This window comes from Hyposmocoma kahamanoa, unplaced genomic scaffold (genome assembly GCF_003589595.1).
Source record: "Hyposmocoma kahamanoa isolate Upper Pololo Valley unplaced genomic scaffold, ASM358959v1 202, whole genome shotgun sequence".
Taxonomy (NCBI): domain Eukaryota; kingdom Metazoa; phylum Arthropoda; class Insecta; order Lepidoptera; family Cosmopterigidae; genus Hyposmocoma; species Hyposmocoma kahamanoa.
Window position 1 is genome coordinate 5061633 of NW_020653726.1, and position 19300 is coordinate 5080932.

The 19300-nt window shown below is 35.9% G+C and overlaps 2 protein-coding genes across 2 annotated transcripts; both read right to left on the reverse strand.

Moving 5' to 3' along the window:
* Positions 1-6183: 6183 nt before the first annotated feature.
* Positions 6184-12461, reverse strand: LOC113226875 (pancreatic triacylglycerol lipase-like). Its single transcript, XM_026459663.1, has 6 exons — positions 12384-12461; positions 11567-11636; positions 9145-9290; positions 8680-8919; positions 7467-7821; positions 6184-6447 (listed from the first exon to the last, which is right to left on the reverse strand). The coding sequence occupies exons 1-6, from the start codon at positions 12421-12423 to the stop codon at positions 6324-6326; spliced, it is 975 nt and encodes a 324-aa protein (XP_026315448.1). The 5' UTR covers positions 12424-12461; the 3' UTR covers positions 6184-6323.
* Positions 12462-15218: 2757 nt separating this feature from the next.
* On the reverse strand, positions 15219-19238 carry LOC113227045 (hepatic triacylglycerol lipase-like). Its single transcript, XM_026459913.1, has 6 exons — positions 19029-19238; positions 18833-18893; positions 18516-18661; positions 17748-17987; positions 16763-17105; positions 15219-15572 (listed from the first exon to the last, which is right to left on the reverse strand). The coding sequence occupies exons 1-6, from the start codon at positions 19066-19068 to the stop codon at positions 15431-15433; spliced, it is 972 nt and encodes a 323-aa protein (XP_026315698.1). The 5' UTR covers positions 19069-19238; the 3' UTR covers positions 15219-15430.
* Between the last annotated feature and the right edge of the window lie 62 nt (positions 19239-19300).

The window sequence follows — 19300 nt, forward strand, 5'->3', positions numbered from 1 at the left end:
AAGTTCATGGTTTTTCTGAGATGGTAGTTGATATCAGCTTACCTCTCATTTGTGAGAGTCCATTTATTTGGCCGCGGGAGCTGATCCACGGTTCCTGGATCAGTGCCACAACTGTGTTGTTTGCCTCCAACCATTTCCGGAGTTGAATCGTTGCGGCCTGGCTGTGGTGGAGGTTGCACTGTATGATTTACTGAGCGAGGGGGTACCGCCATCAGTGGACAGCAGCTCCTCGTCTTCGTTCTCGCTCAGTCGGATGTCTCCTATCCCCGACACGCACTCGTCCGCAGAGACGGGGGTCAGGGAGGGCTCCTTCCCTTCTCCAGTGACGCCAGAGGAGGTAGAGGGCTCCAGGGAGACATCCATCGGTGGTTTATTGATGTCTGCCTTCTCAGGCGGCGTATCCGTGTACAGGCCCCTTTTGGATCTGAACCTGAGGTAGACCGTGCCTAACTGGAAAGTGAAGCGCCGGTTATGCCCCAGGACAGCCGGGACCAGTTCTTCGGGGAGGCTCACTACCACGAAGGTATGTCCACTTTGCTTCTGCAGCTTGTGGACATACCAGCGGTGAACCTCCGCCCATGGGTTTTCGGTTTCGGTTTTTGCCGAGGTGATCACCGCCATCAGTTCTGGCTTGGTAGCCTCGGCGTACGTTCATGTTTAAGTCACTGAGCAATTCGTCGTCGGTACCAATTGCTGTGGATCTAGAGCCACAGCCTGACGTACAAGACAACATAGGTGTACTTATCGATGACGTCAGGGTCGGTGGTGCAGATAGTACTGACGCTGGGTCTAGAAAACGTATTACTTTTGAGGCTCAACCTGGCAGTCCTCCTATTTCTGCCACACGTAGGCGTCGTCAACATAGAGTGCTTACAGCGGAGATGGCCCGTCACTGCTTGTTAGAGAGCTCTGATAGAAGAGCCAAAATAGAAAAGCTAATAGCCGCCTACTTTTACAACTTATAGATGTCCTCAAAGGAATTCAAAAACCGTTAGGAAGAATTGAAAAACGGTAAAAATAGGTTTCCGTTTGTTTATTATTTTTGCCAGTCAGAATACGCTCACACAAAGATTAAGCTCACCACCTTACCACTCTTTCTTTCTATTATTCAGCCTTCCACCTGCCGACCGTTGAAACATCGACTATCCACCACTCGCTCTTCGTGCTTGTGCGCGCAGTAATTTTGTTTTTGTTTATTTTTATTCTAGTATGTATAATTTTGAATAATAATCATTGAAGTTTGAATTGAATTATACAATATTTTTATTTACATAGTATTATTGTCATAATTTTTCTTTATTAAAGCGACTTTGGACCTTAATTGATTTAGTGGAGACGGCTGTCAATTCATATTTGTTCGTTATTTTTCTATATAACATAGACACACTTAGCCACGATCTCACCGGATGTTAATTAGGATAGTACGCATTTGTCTAAAATGCCTATAGATTTATTAATATTATAGGTATGAGTGCTTGATTTGATTAAATAATGGTAGATAATAATAATAAAGATATTTTAATCATTTTAATTCAACTGGAACTAATGGTGATGCCTGAGTTTTCTTAAGCGTCGCACAAGATGACTTCGTATAGCAATGCCTGCTTGCAAGTCGCTGTTTGCAACACCAATTGCATCTCGATACGCAATGATGTTAGGTTGCATTTCAGCTTCATTATTTGCTTCCTCTCGTGTCAATTCTTCAACAGGAACATTGGCTTCATTACAAATGTTATTCAATATTGCACATGCGTTTGTAATTAAACCTGCAACTCGTGGCCCATAATGAAATGTCCTGTGTACGAGTAGGCAACGGAAACGAGCCTTCAGAAGACCAATCGTTCTCTCGATCACATTCAGGGTCTTCACGTGCCGATCTGTATAAAAGGCTTCTTCTCAACCTTGTGGTGCTTCCAATATTGGTATCATTAGGGTTCTCCTAAGAGGATATTCAGAATAACCTGTAAATATATTGTGATGAAAAAATAACCTTGCCAAATTGAAACAGAGTAAATTTTTAAAATATTAAATAAAATACTATTAAATAATATGTAATTTAAAATAAATTATTACTTACCTAGAAGCCAATAGTAAGATAAGTTAAGCACATAAGGGATAATGGGACCAAATACGAATCATGAGTAGCTCCTCCGTGGCTCTGCATTACATATCTGTAATTAATAATATAATTACAACATATCACAGTCACATTTCATTCTCAATAACTTATTGCTATTCATACCCTAATCTGTGACTTAGTATATGTTACATTTGAAAATAACTCAACTTACTAGTTGTGCTTTCAATGAGTGATAATTTTTACGACAAAAAACCTTTCCTCATGGTCTTTTGGGCGTGCAATGGCAATGTGAGTGCCATTTATACAGCCAATAACACCGGGCATCTCAAATTTGCTGTAAAATCTGAAATTATAAAAATTATTATTTTCCTCGTACTTTCTTGAATAAAATAATATTAAGCATTAATAAATTATAACACAAACTGCAATTTATTGTTTTGAGTTCTTCGGCCGACAGGGAATGGGAATTTAATGTAGGTACTTATTTCGCATATAAGAAGTATTTATTGCAGATGTTACTTGAGCAAGAACATTTGATACAGTTGACTGCGCTATACACAAGCCACGTAGCTCGCCGGTAGGCCTTTGGTGCAAACCATGAGCGTAAAAGGATAAAGCTGTTGAAACCTAAAGACAGCAATTAGATAAATGAAATTACTCTAATTAACAAATCAATATCAACAGTTCTTAAATAAACCTTAGGTAAATACTTACCTTAGTCTCTACCGACAAATTTAACGACTTTGTTGGCTGTGTTAAAAATGGCTTAAGCTCTGTACACAGAGAACCTGCCATGTTTGGGGTCAGTCGATATTATTTAATGAACTCGTCGTCGTCTAAATTAAATGGATTATTTAATTATCGTGTGCAGCATCGACGCTTACGAATTAAATTATTAATGAAATTGGCATCTAATTAAAAAATATTAAAGAGTTCATACTCATCTGCCATTGCCTGTTAGAGATATTTTCAATAAAATGTTCAAAATGCAATTTAAAACTGCAATTACGTTGTTATAAGAGCTCATAGTAGGCCCCCAAATATGGAAAGCGCACAACTATCACTGCCATACAAATGTCAATCTAAACTCCCACAGATGGATTGAAACTAATGATCGGAATGACGATTCATCGATCGGTTATTGAAATAGTAAAAATGGGGTTTGAATTGAATAATCAATCTTAGAAAGCGAATTATACAGAATGAGATTAAATATAGAAAGAGGTCGTAAATTTAAAGAAAATATGTTTATACTGCCACTGCCACTGAAATAATATTTCATATTAAAATATATTTTATGAACGGAGATCTTAGTAACACACGAATGAACAAAATCGCTTAAATTCGTAAGTTTACACATATGGTTTACACCAAAGTTTCACACGTCAAAATCCAAGTCGGAAACGTAACTATTGATAGTTAACGTAGGTCAATGTAGTTAATGTTTTTTTTTTCGATGACATCTGTGAAATAGCTCTTGGTACCAAATGGTCAGTAAACTATAACAGAACGTAACTCACTATCGAATGTCTCGATAGGTTTTTTATTTGTCGAAAAGTACTCATGGTACAGAATTTAGTTCTAGTCGTGACCACTAGATGAGTCTGTTCAATTTCCCCATACAATTGCGTTTACGTGCATTTCATTGGGTAGCCACGGTAGCCATGACAGTAGCGGGCCACCGCGGTATGACTTTTCAACAATAATCTGGTAATAAAAAAAATAATACTATGCTTTACTGTTTTCGTAAATTATGTTCTATATTGTTTTGTTGTTTCTCTTGAAAACACAAACTACCGACTTATAGTTACATCCAGTTTGAAAACAAAATCCATAGGGAAAAAAATACCTATCTCAATTTTTACCTAAGGACAGTATAAAAACAGTTAGCGATTTGCCATGTTGTTACTTTATGTTCCTTTACTTTGTATGATATCGTATGCTTAAATGTACGATAATGATATGCAGTGCGTACAATTAAGTTTCAGTGATATCAAAAGCCCTAATAAATGTTGACAAATGAGATCCAACCCGAATTATAGAAGTACCTAAATATTATCTTTAATATAATATTACCTTATTGCTTTTTTCACAAGACTGTATTTATGTAAATGGCAAAAATTGTGTCGCCTATCGGCGCGTGCCGGTAAGGTAGACGATCGTGCCGGATCAGATAGAATAGTAGAGGAAATATTATTTGCACCGATGAATGTTATCTCTCGTACTTAATGGCTTATCCTTTCTATTACAATAGAGTAATAAAACCATTAACACTTCTTTTACTCAAAGCGTACACGGATTTAATGATCTTGGTCCATCATAGGAGCACGCTAAATTATTTTTCAGAATTCTAGTTTTGAGTAAATTATTTCTTTCCATATCAGGTCGTTTTTTAAAACTGTATGTACTTCGTTATGTACTGACCGTTTTCAATTACTTTGTTACTAATTCAATATAGCTAGTTCCGCCTAAAGAGTATCAAGTTTAGAATGCCAAAACGTAAGTTAAGTGACAGTACGTAAAAGTGTTTAGACTAGTTACGAGTATCTTTGCTTTTCTAGTACGTTACTTCTACGTATCTTCTTGATTTCCAATAATTCTTTTCTGTTTAGAATTTCCTTATTCATTTTCAGCGGGAAGCAAGTAGTAATATAAAATTGTGAAAATCAATAATATTAACTAAACATTTACCATAAACGAAAAAACGTATAAAATTCTTGCTTTTCAATGAAAATATGGCTTCTGTGGCAAGCTTTTATGAATTTGGTGGCATAAAATCCACCGAATCTAAGGCCACGGGATTCAAAAACAATATATATTTTTTGTATTGCTCGTAAACGACATATTATTATATTTTAGTAATTATAACATATACTATAAAACATAATGTGGTCTGTGAGAACATATTACATACAACCATAAAATTTAGTTTTTAAAATTTTGTATACACCGAATTAAAAAACCAACTTGCACCAAATCCACCGAATTACGTATTTATACGCAAAAAGTCCTAAAATCGGCAACAAATCATCCACCTGTTCTCTTCAGCAGTATCAGCTATGGACGAATAATACGAACGAACTGCGAAGCTTCAAAATGCTTCACTTGTGATATGTAGCGTGATTTCTAACTACCACCGAATTCCGGCGAAGTCTGGGATATGCAGCATTCTTGGTATTCTGATAAAACTAATGTCTAGTTTATAGTGAAATTTAGATTATAAGTACTGTCATCTAATTTATTATACGTCAACTAAAGTCTAATATATACGGTTTGAATTTTGAGAAAAATGACACTTTGTGTTGGATTTTGCATTCGGGACATGCCATCGTTGTCAGGTTTTAGGAATTTCGGATATTTTTTCCATTAGGTCCGAAATGTTTATTGGGAAGATTTTGTGATCTTCACATAGCTTTCAACCTATATTATACCTCTTTTTTGTAGATTTTTATTTTGACAAGAAAGAAAAATTTTGACGGAGTTTAATGCATGGACACAGAAAATTGCGGCTTATTAAGTTTTGTTTGAAATTAATTTATAACTATCTGCTTTGAAGTAAGATACTTGGCGTAACATGTTGACTTTCAGATATAAGAATAGAGATCAAATTAATTTCAGCTTCTACAAGAAATTGCCAACTATGATAATTTATATCTCCATAGTTTTTGATTATACAATAACAATAACAACAATAATAATAACGCACACACTCAACATAGCCCCGCACTAGGGAAACCCTGAGTCGCAGGTGCCATGGACACACACATAGACAACCACAAATTACACCTAAACTCACGAGAGAAATAAATGTAGGCCATACAAATATTTCTCCCGACCCGGGAATCGAACCTGGGACCTCCGCGTGGCAGTGCGGCATGGTAACCGTTCAGCCACAGAGGCAGTTAAACATACAACTTTACGTAAACACTTTTAATGTATTTTATTGAAAGATGCGCTCTTATTTCTTATACAATATAATTTTTTTTATTAAGTGTCTTCTAAAAACGTTATTAATGTTCTTTGGAGTTATGAAATGTGTTCACATTTTAATTTAGGCAAAAAGGTATATATGTGAAACGTTGCAATAAATAAAATTAAACTTGCAAAATATTTCTATAATAAGCAATAACAGGAGCCGTTTTCGAATTTATCAAAATATTGAAGGAGTGTATCCTTTACAAAAGAAAATATAAATAGAAATAAAATAGAAACTGGTGTTTTTAATTGAAATCATAAAATAAATTCAAGGGCCTGTATCAGGTTTGCCTAAATTTTCAATAGCCTCGATAATACTGTCCACCAGTCCGCACTTGACCAAGCAGCGATACGGGTACACTTCAGTCGTTTCGAGACGGAATGCACCAGAACTGAAAATGAAAACCAACCTTAAATTATCGAATTTACTATATTAATGTACACACGCCAGCACATCAAGCTACACATTGACGTATCTTGTTCCGTTGCACTGGAGGCGATTTTCGAACAAAAATGTGTAGTCTGATGTATCGTTGTCCGTACCTTCTAACGTATATTATTAATGAAATAGTATATTCAAGGAATACGTGTCAAAATGGGAAAACTCGCATTGGATCTTGAAGTATACCTTATACCTTAGAACTTTAAATAAATGGGTTATTCCCATCTAATCCCCAAGACTCATCTACCGCCAATTTTTAATTACAACTGATCCCCTCGTTTTTTGGCAACTCCCAATGGACTCATTGTATTTGTAATGTGCGCACAGTCAAGAGAAAAAGAAGTTTTGAAGTCAAAGTTAATACAGTTACATAAGTTAGGACAGTTAATAATGTTGTTCATTTCTAATAAACTATGTAAAATACGGTACCTGTACAACCATCAAATACATTTTCTTGCTGATTGTACCACAGTACCTACCACAAATAAGCTAGTACCAGGATATGAGGTGGGAATAAAATATTAATATTTATTCTTGATCCCCTGTATTGGGGATCCGATGGGAATAGAAAATAATTTAAAATAAAACGGATCCCCCAGGGGATCAGTTATGGGGATCAGATGGGAATAAGTCAAATAAATAGAAGCTAGTCGTGTAGCGACTAGCAAGTGATAATTCAACATTGCTTTGTGCAATGTGAACGTCCATCAGGCCTTGTTTTTAGAAATGCATTTGTAACTTGGTTTTGTCAAAATATTCACATACATTGTGTATGTACATATAATAACGCCGGGATGGGCAGAGACTATGGACCTCCACCTACTATGCTCCTAACAAACGTTTTTCGCCTCCTCCACTCCCATCAGTCGTTATATAATATACCCGTTTATTCTCGGTACTTTTGACCAAATATAAATAAACGTGAATAAAATAAATAAATATTTACATATCAAAGTAAAACTATCTTACCCGTATTTGACCATATCGTTTGTGCCCAAAGCTAGAGTAAACCCAATACAAGGTTCATCTGACATGGCATCACGTGGGCTCGGACATTTATTGCCAATAATACGACCGTGAGTCAAAGAAGCGGCGAATAATTCCCAAGCACGGTTATGGCTACACGCAGTATCTGCTGCTGCATTGGCTTCAGCGGCCACACAGCCGGGTTGATCATTGCCACCGTGCGGGTAAAAGTCAACATCACCTACAGCGTTTGCCATACCGAATTCGGTTGTTTCCGTATGTATAATTTCAACATAATTGGCATCGGTTCTTCTCAAGGCGTTTGCATTTCCTTGTAAAGCTCTGTCCGGATTCAGACCTGTATTGAAAAAAAAAAGAACAGAAATAACTAGTCAGTAACCCAAATTATTTTTAATTTTATAAAGTCACGAGTCTCCATCGAGAGAGGTTTTAGTTCATGGTCCGTTACGCTGGCCCAATAAAGATTGGGGACTTTACACGTTTTCAAGGGTTGTGAACGGTCTTCGACATCCAGGTTTCATCAAAATGTTTTTCTTCTCCGTTAGCGAGATGCAATGCTATTAAACATTGTCAAATAGACATAACTTAGAAATTAAATGTGCATGCCGCCACATGGATTGGAAGTACTGACCGCAAGTGACAAGCAACTGCTTTCCTGCCGGGGTATCATATCACTGCTCCTGGGTTAACACAAATGGATATGGCGTAGATATAATATATAATTTTCCTCTATCTACGGTAATATATTTGCCGACTATGGCAGTCCAAAGGTTTGCATCGTGGGCGTTGTATGAGGAGGTCCCGGGTTCGGTTCCCACCAACATTTGTAAATTGGTATTGGTCGGGGTATTCTGGGTAGTGGCATAGTGTGATTTCCGCTACTATGATACAGTATAGAGAATTTTTGAGTTTGAAACCAGGACAATGACGAATGACGCCTTAAAGCGTCAATAAAATCCTTTAATTTTCAATTGAAATTAAAAACAAATATTAAGATATCCATGTGTTATATGTATATTCTAGTTAAGTATGGATTCATAGTTGCATTTTATCTTCTTTGAGTTAGGAGAATTGAATTAATATTGGAGGGAAATTCGTAACATGTCAAATCACTATATAGGCTTGGCATCTAGGGAACGAAACAAGTTTTTATCAGTGGCGGTCAAAAGGTTAATAGAAGAAAAATAACACTCACCTGTGATTCTGGCTATGGTGTAAGTTGATGCTCTGCCAACGAGACCAGCTAGATGTGCGCCTAATTCAAATCCGATAAGATGAAGTCTGGCTTGATTTATTTTGTTGTTAACTATCAACAGTCTGATTAATTCAACTACTTCAAGCGCGACTTCGTTTATAGCACTTTCAGGGAAATCGTCATTAGCTTCTTGCGACCAGTCCACAACAATAACATTCACGGTCCCACTCGTAAAAAGAGCTAAAACAAAAAATTATTCAAGTGTAACGCATCTAAGTTATTTTAACTTGAAAGAAACCATTGCAAGTAATCGGGTTATTTAAGCTAACTTTATAACATAACAATTGTATTCCAGAATGTGAATGTGTTGAATGTATAATATTCTTCTTATTCGATTTTGATTTCAAATGCACCATAATAATTCTAACTTTTTAAAATAATTTTGAGATGGTTTAACATGCTCACCATCTCGTACGGTTGTGCTCATTGCACTTAATCCTGTTTCGCGTCGGCCATGAAATATTATCGCACAGTTAGTCGATGAGTTAATGCGGAGAGCGCTGACGGAAGCCGTAGTCAATAGTATTCGTTGTCCAACATTTGGACTCTCGCTGAAAACAGACGTAATATAATCCATGAAACAAGCAAATAATTATTATATCTTTAGTAATTATGCACGCAGGTCTGCTTTTAAAATAAAAAAACAAACAAGTTTTGTTGTAAACATTAATACTACATCACATACACAACCACAACACACTTTTACCAATTTTTTTTAATATTGTTGTATTTTTGTTCTGGAACTTGAATTTGTCGTAAGAAAATTTATCGACTTAATATTCAAGCGCTGTCGAACAAAAATAGATTTTATTAATATTGATGATAGTGGAGGATTATTTAGTATTAATACAAAAATACCAAAAGCTGTTTGTAATGAAACAGTGGTAGTATTGACCCATTTGATTAATTTATTATTTTGTACACGAGTGTTCCTTGACACACTAAGACGGTCAATCATTGTACCGCTTTTTAAAATATTAGGTAAAAAGCATGATGTAAATAATTTTATCATTTACATAATTAAACTTACATATATTTTTTCAAAAGCATTCGAAAAGTAACTTTTAATAATAATAATAAATCATTTATTTCGACCAACATGGATCATACATTACAGGATTTAATACAATTAAAGTCAAACATAAAATTAAGTACAAAATTATAAATAAATAATATAAATAAAATAAAATAAATTTACAATTAATTATTTAGATTTAGTCAATAGATGCACCATGTAACAATGGTTCATGTATTCACAGTCAAAGAATTCAGTAAATGTCCTTAGGATACTGTTTTGTCTCACCCGCACCATGCGCACCAGGGATGTTTGTGATAAGTTCATTATTATAAAACCAGAGCAATTTGGCTTCCAAAAAGAGAAATCTACAACGTTATCAATATATACTCCTATAAAATGACTACTAAATAATATTGATAGATTGTTAAATAACAGCACGCTAACACGAGTAACTAAAGAACTTGTGTTATTGCCATCGGTAACAACGATGGTACCACAATCACCCAGACCCGAAACAATATAGAAAAGTAGGTATACATTAACCAGTAGAGATAGCGACACCATGAAAACCGGTGTGCAAGCCAGTCGTCCAAGGCGGTCGTCGAATATTAATAGCACTTTTGGACATACCTGACATAATTTGCTTCTAAAGAAATTAGAAAGAACAGGTAGGTACAAGAGGGTTCATTTTACGTTGGACAGTGTCCTATTTGGCAAACAGTTAACCATGGATTATAGTCTACAAAATAAAATGAAATCATACACATAGTGTTCCCCAAGGAAATGTGAAAAGACCGATTCTATTCCTACTGTATTTTTATTTATTTATTCAAAAACAACAAAATTTATAATTATTAATACAAAGATCGAACGCTTAGAAAAAATTCGAACCAACGTCTTTCTGCAAACCCTGTCAGAGGCTATGCTAACTAAGCCACGGAACTTACTAGCGGACCTTACAAATTTTTCTATGTGTTTGTTGCAGATCTTTGTTACCGATTTTTAATTCCAGCTGACTAATCTATTTGTTCACATTTCTCTTATTTCATATCTGTGAGATATGAAATAAGAGAACCAAAAACCAAAAACAAAGCAAAAAAACAAAAACAAAGCAAAAAATTCGTAAGGTCCCGTAGTTCATTCCGTGGCTTAGTTGGTATGCCAACTAAGCGATGCCAATAAGCGTCTTGGTTTGCTGGAAGACGCTGGTTTGAATCCAGTCGGATCGAAGGATTTTTTCTAAACGTTCGATCTTTGTATTAATAATTATAACAAGCTAGTGGAGTAATTTCACAAAAATAATTGAATATCATGGTGATCAAACATCGTGATATTCAATAACTAAAAAATAACTAAATTTATATTTATGTTATTGTATGCTGTCACAAAAACCAATTTTGGTTTTACTGTGTAGTGCCACTCGTTATAAAGTATTAGTATACATTATATTTGACATTTGTAATATTTTTAAGTAACGAAACAGTTAATTACAAAGTGATCGAATGTATCAGCATAGTAATACGACAACTACGGAAACTCAATGCAAATATAGCCGCCGCGCGCGCTTGTACGAACGCACACATTCACACGTTCTCGCGGGCCACTCACGTTGTATCTGTAGTTTAAAGTTGCTAGGGATCCGTAAAAAACCGGGTAAGAAGCGACTTTCAAAACTTTAACCAAGTCTCGATTCAATTTAATAAATAAAACATAAAACACGATTGTGGGTAGTTACATGGCCTAGAGGCCGTAGTAAGTAGTTTTACCCAGAATTGCGTTACACCGTAAACCTAATACTATGCAACTTACTTTGTATACAGTGAAAATGTACTGGGGAAAATGTTTCGCTGACGACTCGTTAGTGGGTCACCGTGGGATGCTGAAACAAAGAATGTTTGTTTTACGCACTTCTTTGAATAAAATTGAAATGACTTTTTCTGATTTCAGAGTGAATAGCAATATTCAAACGAACCGTGCTATTTTTTACGATACGAAATGACAGTTTCTGGTGGTAAGCGACACACCTGTCCATAGCAGTTGCAGTGCCACTCAAAGCTTTAAATCACAAAGACCCGAAAGTCAGTGCCAATGCGCCCGCCACCCGGATAAATAAGTTGACAAGTCCAATATGCTGGTAATTTCACCAGCACCATTGCCCTTCAAAACCAGAGCGTGGTAAGGTGGCAAGTAAAGGCGAAAGATATATGCGTTTTGTAGGAAACCAGAGTTAAGGTGGCAGTACTTCCTCTTTCACAAGAAGCGCTATTGCTACTATTTATTAACTAGATATCTAAGGACAAATAACTGTCCATTTGAATGTTACATATTTGAATATGTTTTAATAAAACTTTTAGAATCATAGAAGATACTTAAATTGTTTTTTTTTGTTACCTTCTTCCTACCTTCAGCATTATCAATGACTTTTTAACGAGAAAGAATCAAATAATGAAAACTGTTATCATCCACAGAACATGTCAGAAACAGTTCACGTTCAGTTCTGTCAATAATTAAATAGTAAATATACTTTAAAAAATAATAATAATTTAAAAAATATTTAAAAAAATAATTATTATATAGATTTTAAATTTAAATTAATTTTAAATTATTTTTTAGAAGTAATTATTACCTGCTATCGCAGCGGCGAATATTAGAAGAATTTTAAACATTCTTTCAAAGACGATCACCTGTTCTGCAAAACTTTATGAAGACTGTGTATTTATCACCCCAATACTCTTCTATTTAAAGGCTGAGATAATTAAATGTACTTTTCCCATATCGTATGATCATGGTGCAAAAATGATTAAAAAATATAGATCATGAAATATCGATAAGATGATTATCTCTTAACATTTAGCGGATGTAAAATTTTACATGTACGTGTTTCTGAATTTTATCATTTAATTAGACATTTTGATAACGTCATAATGACAATGTTTGGTATTCCATACTGATTACAGTTGAAATAATTCATTACCGTTGATATTTCTAACCGTGACATAGGACGTTACACATGGGAAGTACACTGCAACTGTCATGGAAAGGCGTGTCGCTCGCATGACTTGTTCGTCCCGTCGTTTGACATTTTAGAAAATGTTACAATTTAGTGCTATTTAAGGCTAGACTATAATACTAAAAAACGCATAACATCGTTGACTACATCGTTCACATTAGGTAACATTGTGGACAAAGAACGTTGTAAGATTTGTACATTGTACACTACATTACATACAAATATTAATATAATATTAAATCACAATGGACTTCTAAACACTTCGCAATTTCACTGTGTTTTAAATGTAGCCCGTTTATTATAATCATACGCGGAGCGAGTGTCTAGCCGTAAAAGTAGTAGCAAACCAGTTAGTTACATTAGGATTTTAGAGTATACCATGTTGAAACAAAATGAATATTACATCGTCGTCGTCGTCGTCGCTGTCGCTGTCGCTGCCGCTGCCGCTGCCGTTGTCGTTGTTGTTGTTCTTGTTTTACTTCTATTCAAATAGTTCCATAGAAATAATACGTTTTACGATATTTATAGTATTTTAATGCTGATTAAAAAAAGGGTGCATTTGACCTCTATCTCACTTAGTGGAAAATACCTAATGCTGAAGTTTTACTCTCGCGTTGAAAAGGCTCAAGTTATAGCGTTCAGGGAAAAAGTCTGCAGGCAGAGTTTTCCAAACCATAGTAATATGCCATATAAGAATGGGAGCGTAACACTTCCTGCAAATTCTTGGAATATCCAGAACTTTGATGACTAAGTCAAGTAAGTAAGTTCCACAATAGGGATTTAACAATTAATTCATGTAATTCCTTAGCACACACGTTGTGATATATCACGTAGATTAAATAAAAGCAGGAAACTTTGCGGAGATGTTCAAGGCTCTGCAGCTTCGCTACTGAATTCCAGTCACAGATAAGCCTCATGGCTTGTTTTTCAATGGAATTTAGTGGCAGTAGAGCTCCTTGTGAAAGAGTTCGTCCAGGGATGTTACCACTTTATCTGTTTCTGCCACCTAGCAGTAATGTAAGGGTACTGGTAAAATTACAGGCACACGGGACCTGTCAATTTATGACAAGCGTATTGGCTGTGCCCCTCAGATCTTTACGATTTAAAACTCTGAGTGGCACTGCAACGTTATGGACAGGCACGTAGCTTACCACCACTCACACGACTCGTTCGTCCCATCACTTGATATTATAAAAAAATTAATGGTAGCATGTTGGTATCTAGCACACGCGTAGTACACGGCCAAACTTGTGCTTGTTACAACTGTAGTAGCTGTTCCTATGTGAAGTAAAGCTTCGCCTTGGAAAAGATATAACGCTTCACGGTTGTATTTTTGGCCATAGATTCAATGTATCTGCCAAAGTTCATAATAAACGGCTGATCCATTCCAAGTACCTGGCTAGTGATGGTCAGGTGTCGGTACGATACATTGCGATGCCGAAAAACAGTTGCGGGCAGTATTAAACCCTGTAGAACTCGGCGTTTGTCGCCCCATTTTCGAAACAGTAGACTTCTAAGGCTACCCGAATCGATCATTCGTACAAGAAAGTGTAAAGTGTGTACTAAAAGTGCACTGAAGATGTTGCGAGGTTAGGTATAAAAAAAATCATATTCACGTCAATACCATTTATTAACTGAAGCAAAATATTGTATATGAAAGAAATACACGATACTAAAAACTGAATTTTAAATTTTATAGGTTTAGTGTATCTACTATACTGCTAAATGATAATAAAATTAATATAAATGGACTATTTTTTGACAACGTGTTTATGCAACATAATATTACGCGTATGCTCACATGGTGAGATTGGAAGAAGTAAAATAGAGTAGCAACCGGAAATCCGTGGTGGCGCCCTCTGGCGCCTTCTGGACACGTCATCAAAATGGAATACTTACAGTTATACATAGTGTTTTTTTTTAATGAGATAGTGCCTCGCAGTGTATTCCACACCCAGCACCATAAGTAAAGCTAACACCAGAATTAACAGGTGATGTAATTTGTATGCATGTAAATAAGTAAATAATATTCATTCCTAAAGAAGCCGAAAAAATCCACTAATTAAATTTTGCTGGTAGAGAACAAACTTCTTAAGAGTTGATACTACCTCAGCCCGAATTAAAATTTTCCCTGTACTGAATCTTTTTCTATCTATCTATCTATCGTGGGGGTCGACTGGCAGGGACACCGGCTTTATTTCAGAACTATTGTTTTTACAAACGAAATTAAAGCCATTTCAAAAATATATATCGTATACTATACGTGCACTATTTAGTTCAGTTGATATAAAAAGAAATATTAGTATGTGTAAAGTACCTGGTTTTCTTGTAAAATTTCAAGGTAAGTTTGTGTTTTTTTTCTATCGTGAAAATTTTTATGAATTTTTTTCTCTTTTTTCTCAATTTGACTATTTATTTTTTCCAAAGTGATCGCCATATACGGTTGTAACGACTCTTAAATTTGTTTTAAAATTAGTTCAGTGGGATTTTGGTAGGCATGAAATAGTTTGCTAGACAAGAAACAGATGTATCTGTTATTTTCTTGACCAATTGGACTAGGATAATTATCCGTCGGTAGAGCATGTGTTGGAAGCTCTTACGCTGAGTGATTGATTGACGAGTGATTAACTGGTGGTTATAACACATTGTTTATTTAAATTTATTTATGGTTTGAAGACGGTATCAACTTTTTGGAGACCAAAGACCATCGCTACAATAGTTTCTAAGACTCTGTCGACAAATCCACATTTGATTTTACAGCGGTATGGGTATAATGCGTTAGTATGGACAGTGAATGCACCAGATCTAAAAAGAGAAATTGTTTATTAACAGCAGCTGGTGCCAGCGAAACTTTTTAAATTTATTTATTAGGCACAAAAGTTTTAAGCGTAGTTTTTTTACTTTACATTCTTAAACCTAAATAGATTCGTGTTATTATGGATTAAACAGCAGCTTATGATAGATAGCCAATTTTAACTAAGTCAAACAGTCAATGTCTTAAATTGATATAAATTAAATTTATGTTATAAAAGACTACGCTGTTTTACCTCTTAAGGCCGCGGCCTCACTACTAAGGCGACTGCGACGCAACGGCGATTTCGTGAAAACAAACTCATATAAAACATATGTCGGTGGCCGCACTGTAGAAAGGACAAGCGAAATTTATTTGTTCATATCGTAAAGAAATGTCAAATGTTCTACAAGTAGTGAGGGTGACCGCATTAAATAAAATTATTCTGCGACTCGCGGCGACACTTGAATTTCGTACGACAAGCAGCGGTGCGACACGGCGATTTGTCACGACTTGCGACTCGTATAGAGTGCACCGTCAGTGCCGCCGCCACTGATCGCCTAACCTGCCCACTGCGGCCACCCATTGGCGTTTCGCTGGTTTCTCGCTTTTGCAATGCGGCCACCTATTTTTTCGCGTCGCCGCCGCCTCGCTGTCGCCGTACCAGTACGGCCCCGGCCTAAAGCTTAAACTCCTACATTTGGCCGAATTTAAAAAAGAGCAGTGCGCACTGTTTTTAGAATATTTATTCTAAGTCGATTGAAGATTTTTTCAAATATCAATGCATATATTAAGCTTTAAAATCATCAACCCATTTTTACGTCCTACTGGAGAGCACGGGTGCAGGTTTCATCAGGAAGTTTTCCTTCATTGAAAAGCACATGGTAAATTTCAAATTAAACACACATAATTTTCGAAAAACTCAGCGGCGAGCTCACTACAAACAGCGAGCCTGGATTCTAAATGACCACCTCTGTTTGAGAGGCGGTAGGTAGATGGCCATACAATCATCAGGGTAATATACTATATACTATATATAATTTTACTTGAATTAATTTCGTAATGTGTTGTATATTTATATGCTCCTGTTTAAAGCTATCACCAACATTTATAAAGTAGGAACCTTATTTTAAGCGAATGGATGATAGTTTATTTATTTATTATTTATAAAAATACATTATAAATCTAATTAAAATAATCTTACCCGTATTTAACAAGCTCATTATTTCCCATTGCCAAAGTAAAACCTGTACAGGGTTTCCGAGTGTCTATCGCCTCGTCAACATTGTCACATCTGTGGCCCATAATGCCACCGTGAGTGAGAGAAGCCGCAAACAGCTGCCAGGCACGATTATGGCTACATTCTATATCCCCACAACCAGGTTGCCTGATACCGCCATGTGGATAGAAATCAACGTCACCTAAAGCAGACGGTATACCGATTTCTGACACTTCTGTGTGTATGACTTCAACATACAGTGCATCTTCAGGCCTGACATGGTATCCGCTCAACACCCATTCCCGACCACCACCGATCGGATTGAGAGCTTTAAAAAAGAAATAGTCGTAATTCCATACACAATAGAATTTACTTTATAATTAAAATATATATGGGACAGGAGTACATAATACGGAGAAAACTTTTAAACAATGGCCATGGTACGATGATAGATTAAAAAAAAAAACTGTAATGCAGTCTTCAGGCTAAGTCTAAACAGTGCCATGGTGTAAAACTTTGTAAAAAGAATAGAGATGGAAAAAACTGTTTATTAATTTTAAGTGTTTATAAAAACGCTTTTCACTTAAATGCTTTGTAGCTTCAAGTTTACAAAATTGACAGCGAAAAGTGAAAGTAGACCACTAAATGTTTTAAGATAAGTAAGTTCATTTGTAAAATAAGAGTTTTATTTTTATTTATAATATTATTATTCACATTGATGAGATTAATTTGCTTAGGAAATATAGATGACGGGACTTAATACTTAGACAGGTCGTAAGAAATGAAATTGTTGAGTATTAAAGTGAGCCACGCCTATGTTATAAAATTATGAGCGTGCTAAAAGGCAAACTTATTTGAGAGCTCTTCGTTTAAACGCCCATCTCTAAATACTGCAAGTTACAAGTGAAACAAGGCCAACTACATAATATTCGTATAATGCATGATTACGTTAATTTGCCTTTATACGTACCGGTAATTCTAGCAATGCCTTTTAAGCCTCTGCCAACACAACCAACAACGTGAGCTCCTACGTCGAATCCGACAAGGTGAAGTTTCGCTACGCTTATTTTACCGTGCTTTACCAACAGTTTCAACAATTCTATTATATTTTCTCCAACAGCAGGCACGGCCGCCAAGGCATACTCTTTTACACTAGCCGCTATCGCCCAATCCACAACAATAACGTTTGTTGTTCCATTTGTCAGAAAAGCTGAAACATTAGTTGGCATTGTAGGTATGTTTTAACATTTAATATACAACAACTAACTCATGCCGCCAAGTAATAATGTGACCATTGCTTCCCGGTTTGGGGTGCTAGTGAAGCTATAGTCGCATAGGATTTGTCAACTTTATGACACAGGGTGGCGGGTGCAGTGGCGGTGGCCCTTAAATATTTGCGACTTAAAGCTCTGATTGTCACCGCAACTGTTATGGGTAGGCGTGTCCCTTACCACCAGGTTCACGACTTGTTGTAATATCAAGTGACGGGGCGAACAAGTCGTGCGCCTGATGGTAAGCTGCACGCCTGTCCTTAACGGTTACAGTGCAACTCAGAGCTTTAAATCGCAAAGATCTGAGAGACACTGCCACTGCGCCCGTCACCCTCAGGCATAAGTAGACGAGTCCCATGTGTCTATAATTTTACCAAAACCGAAATACAGTAATGCTGACATTACTGCTTATCGGCAGAAATAGGTAAGGGTGTTAGTTTGTAAGAGAATAGGTAAGAACATAATACCATCACGCAAGACCGTGCTCATAGAGTGAGATCCGCTGCCACCGTGGCCGTGTACAATAATTGCGCAATCTGTCATCGCATTAATTGGTAGAGGACCGACCGAGTCACGGTTTGCTTCTACTTTTTTACCAGATTTATAATTGTCTCTAAAAAGAAATGATATTATTATAGATGGATCACACATGCACAGCATTTAACCTTTGCGGTCAGGATATGAGATGCACGCGTTGTATTGTGAATAAATAGATAGATAATCTAATAGTCATCTTCTTCTTAATTTTCCAGAGAATGCCAAATTTGAACCCAATAACACTTACTTTGTATACAACATGTACGTACTAGTGTAGAGTTGCGACGATTTTCGTGCACCGAGTGAAACTGCAAGTGGAATTATAGGTATAATGAAATTTCTTATTCTAAAATACACATTTCATAATAGGGTCGCAATAAAAGGCTTTCAAATCCTTCGACCATTACTACACTATATTTATTAATAATAATAAATATACTCACCCGTTAAGGCAGCGTAACAAATTACCAGAAATTTAAACATTACGAAATAATGTCTTAAATATGTTATGAATGTACCTAAATTTGATTGATATATACTCTCGTAGAAACATGTACATCTAATTGTTATCAAAATGCTGATCTAGATTAATTCGAAGAGTTTCAAAAAGTATAATAATTAATAATTTATACCAGTGTTTTTATATTATTTTGTCAATAATTCAGACTAATCTATATTTTTTTTAGGAAAATTAACATTTCGAGAGAGGTTTTCG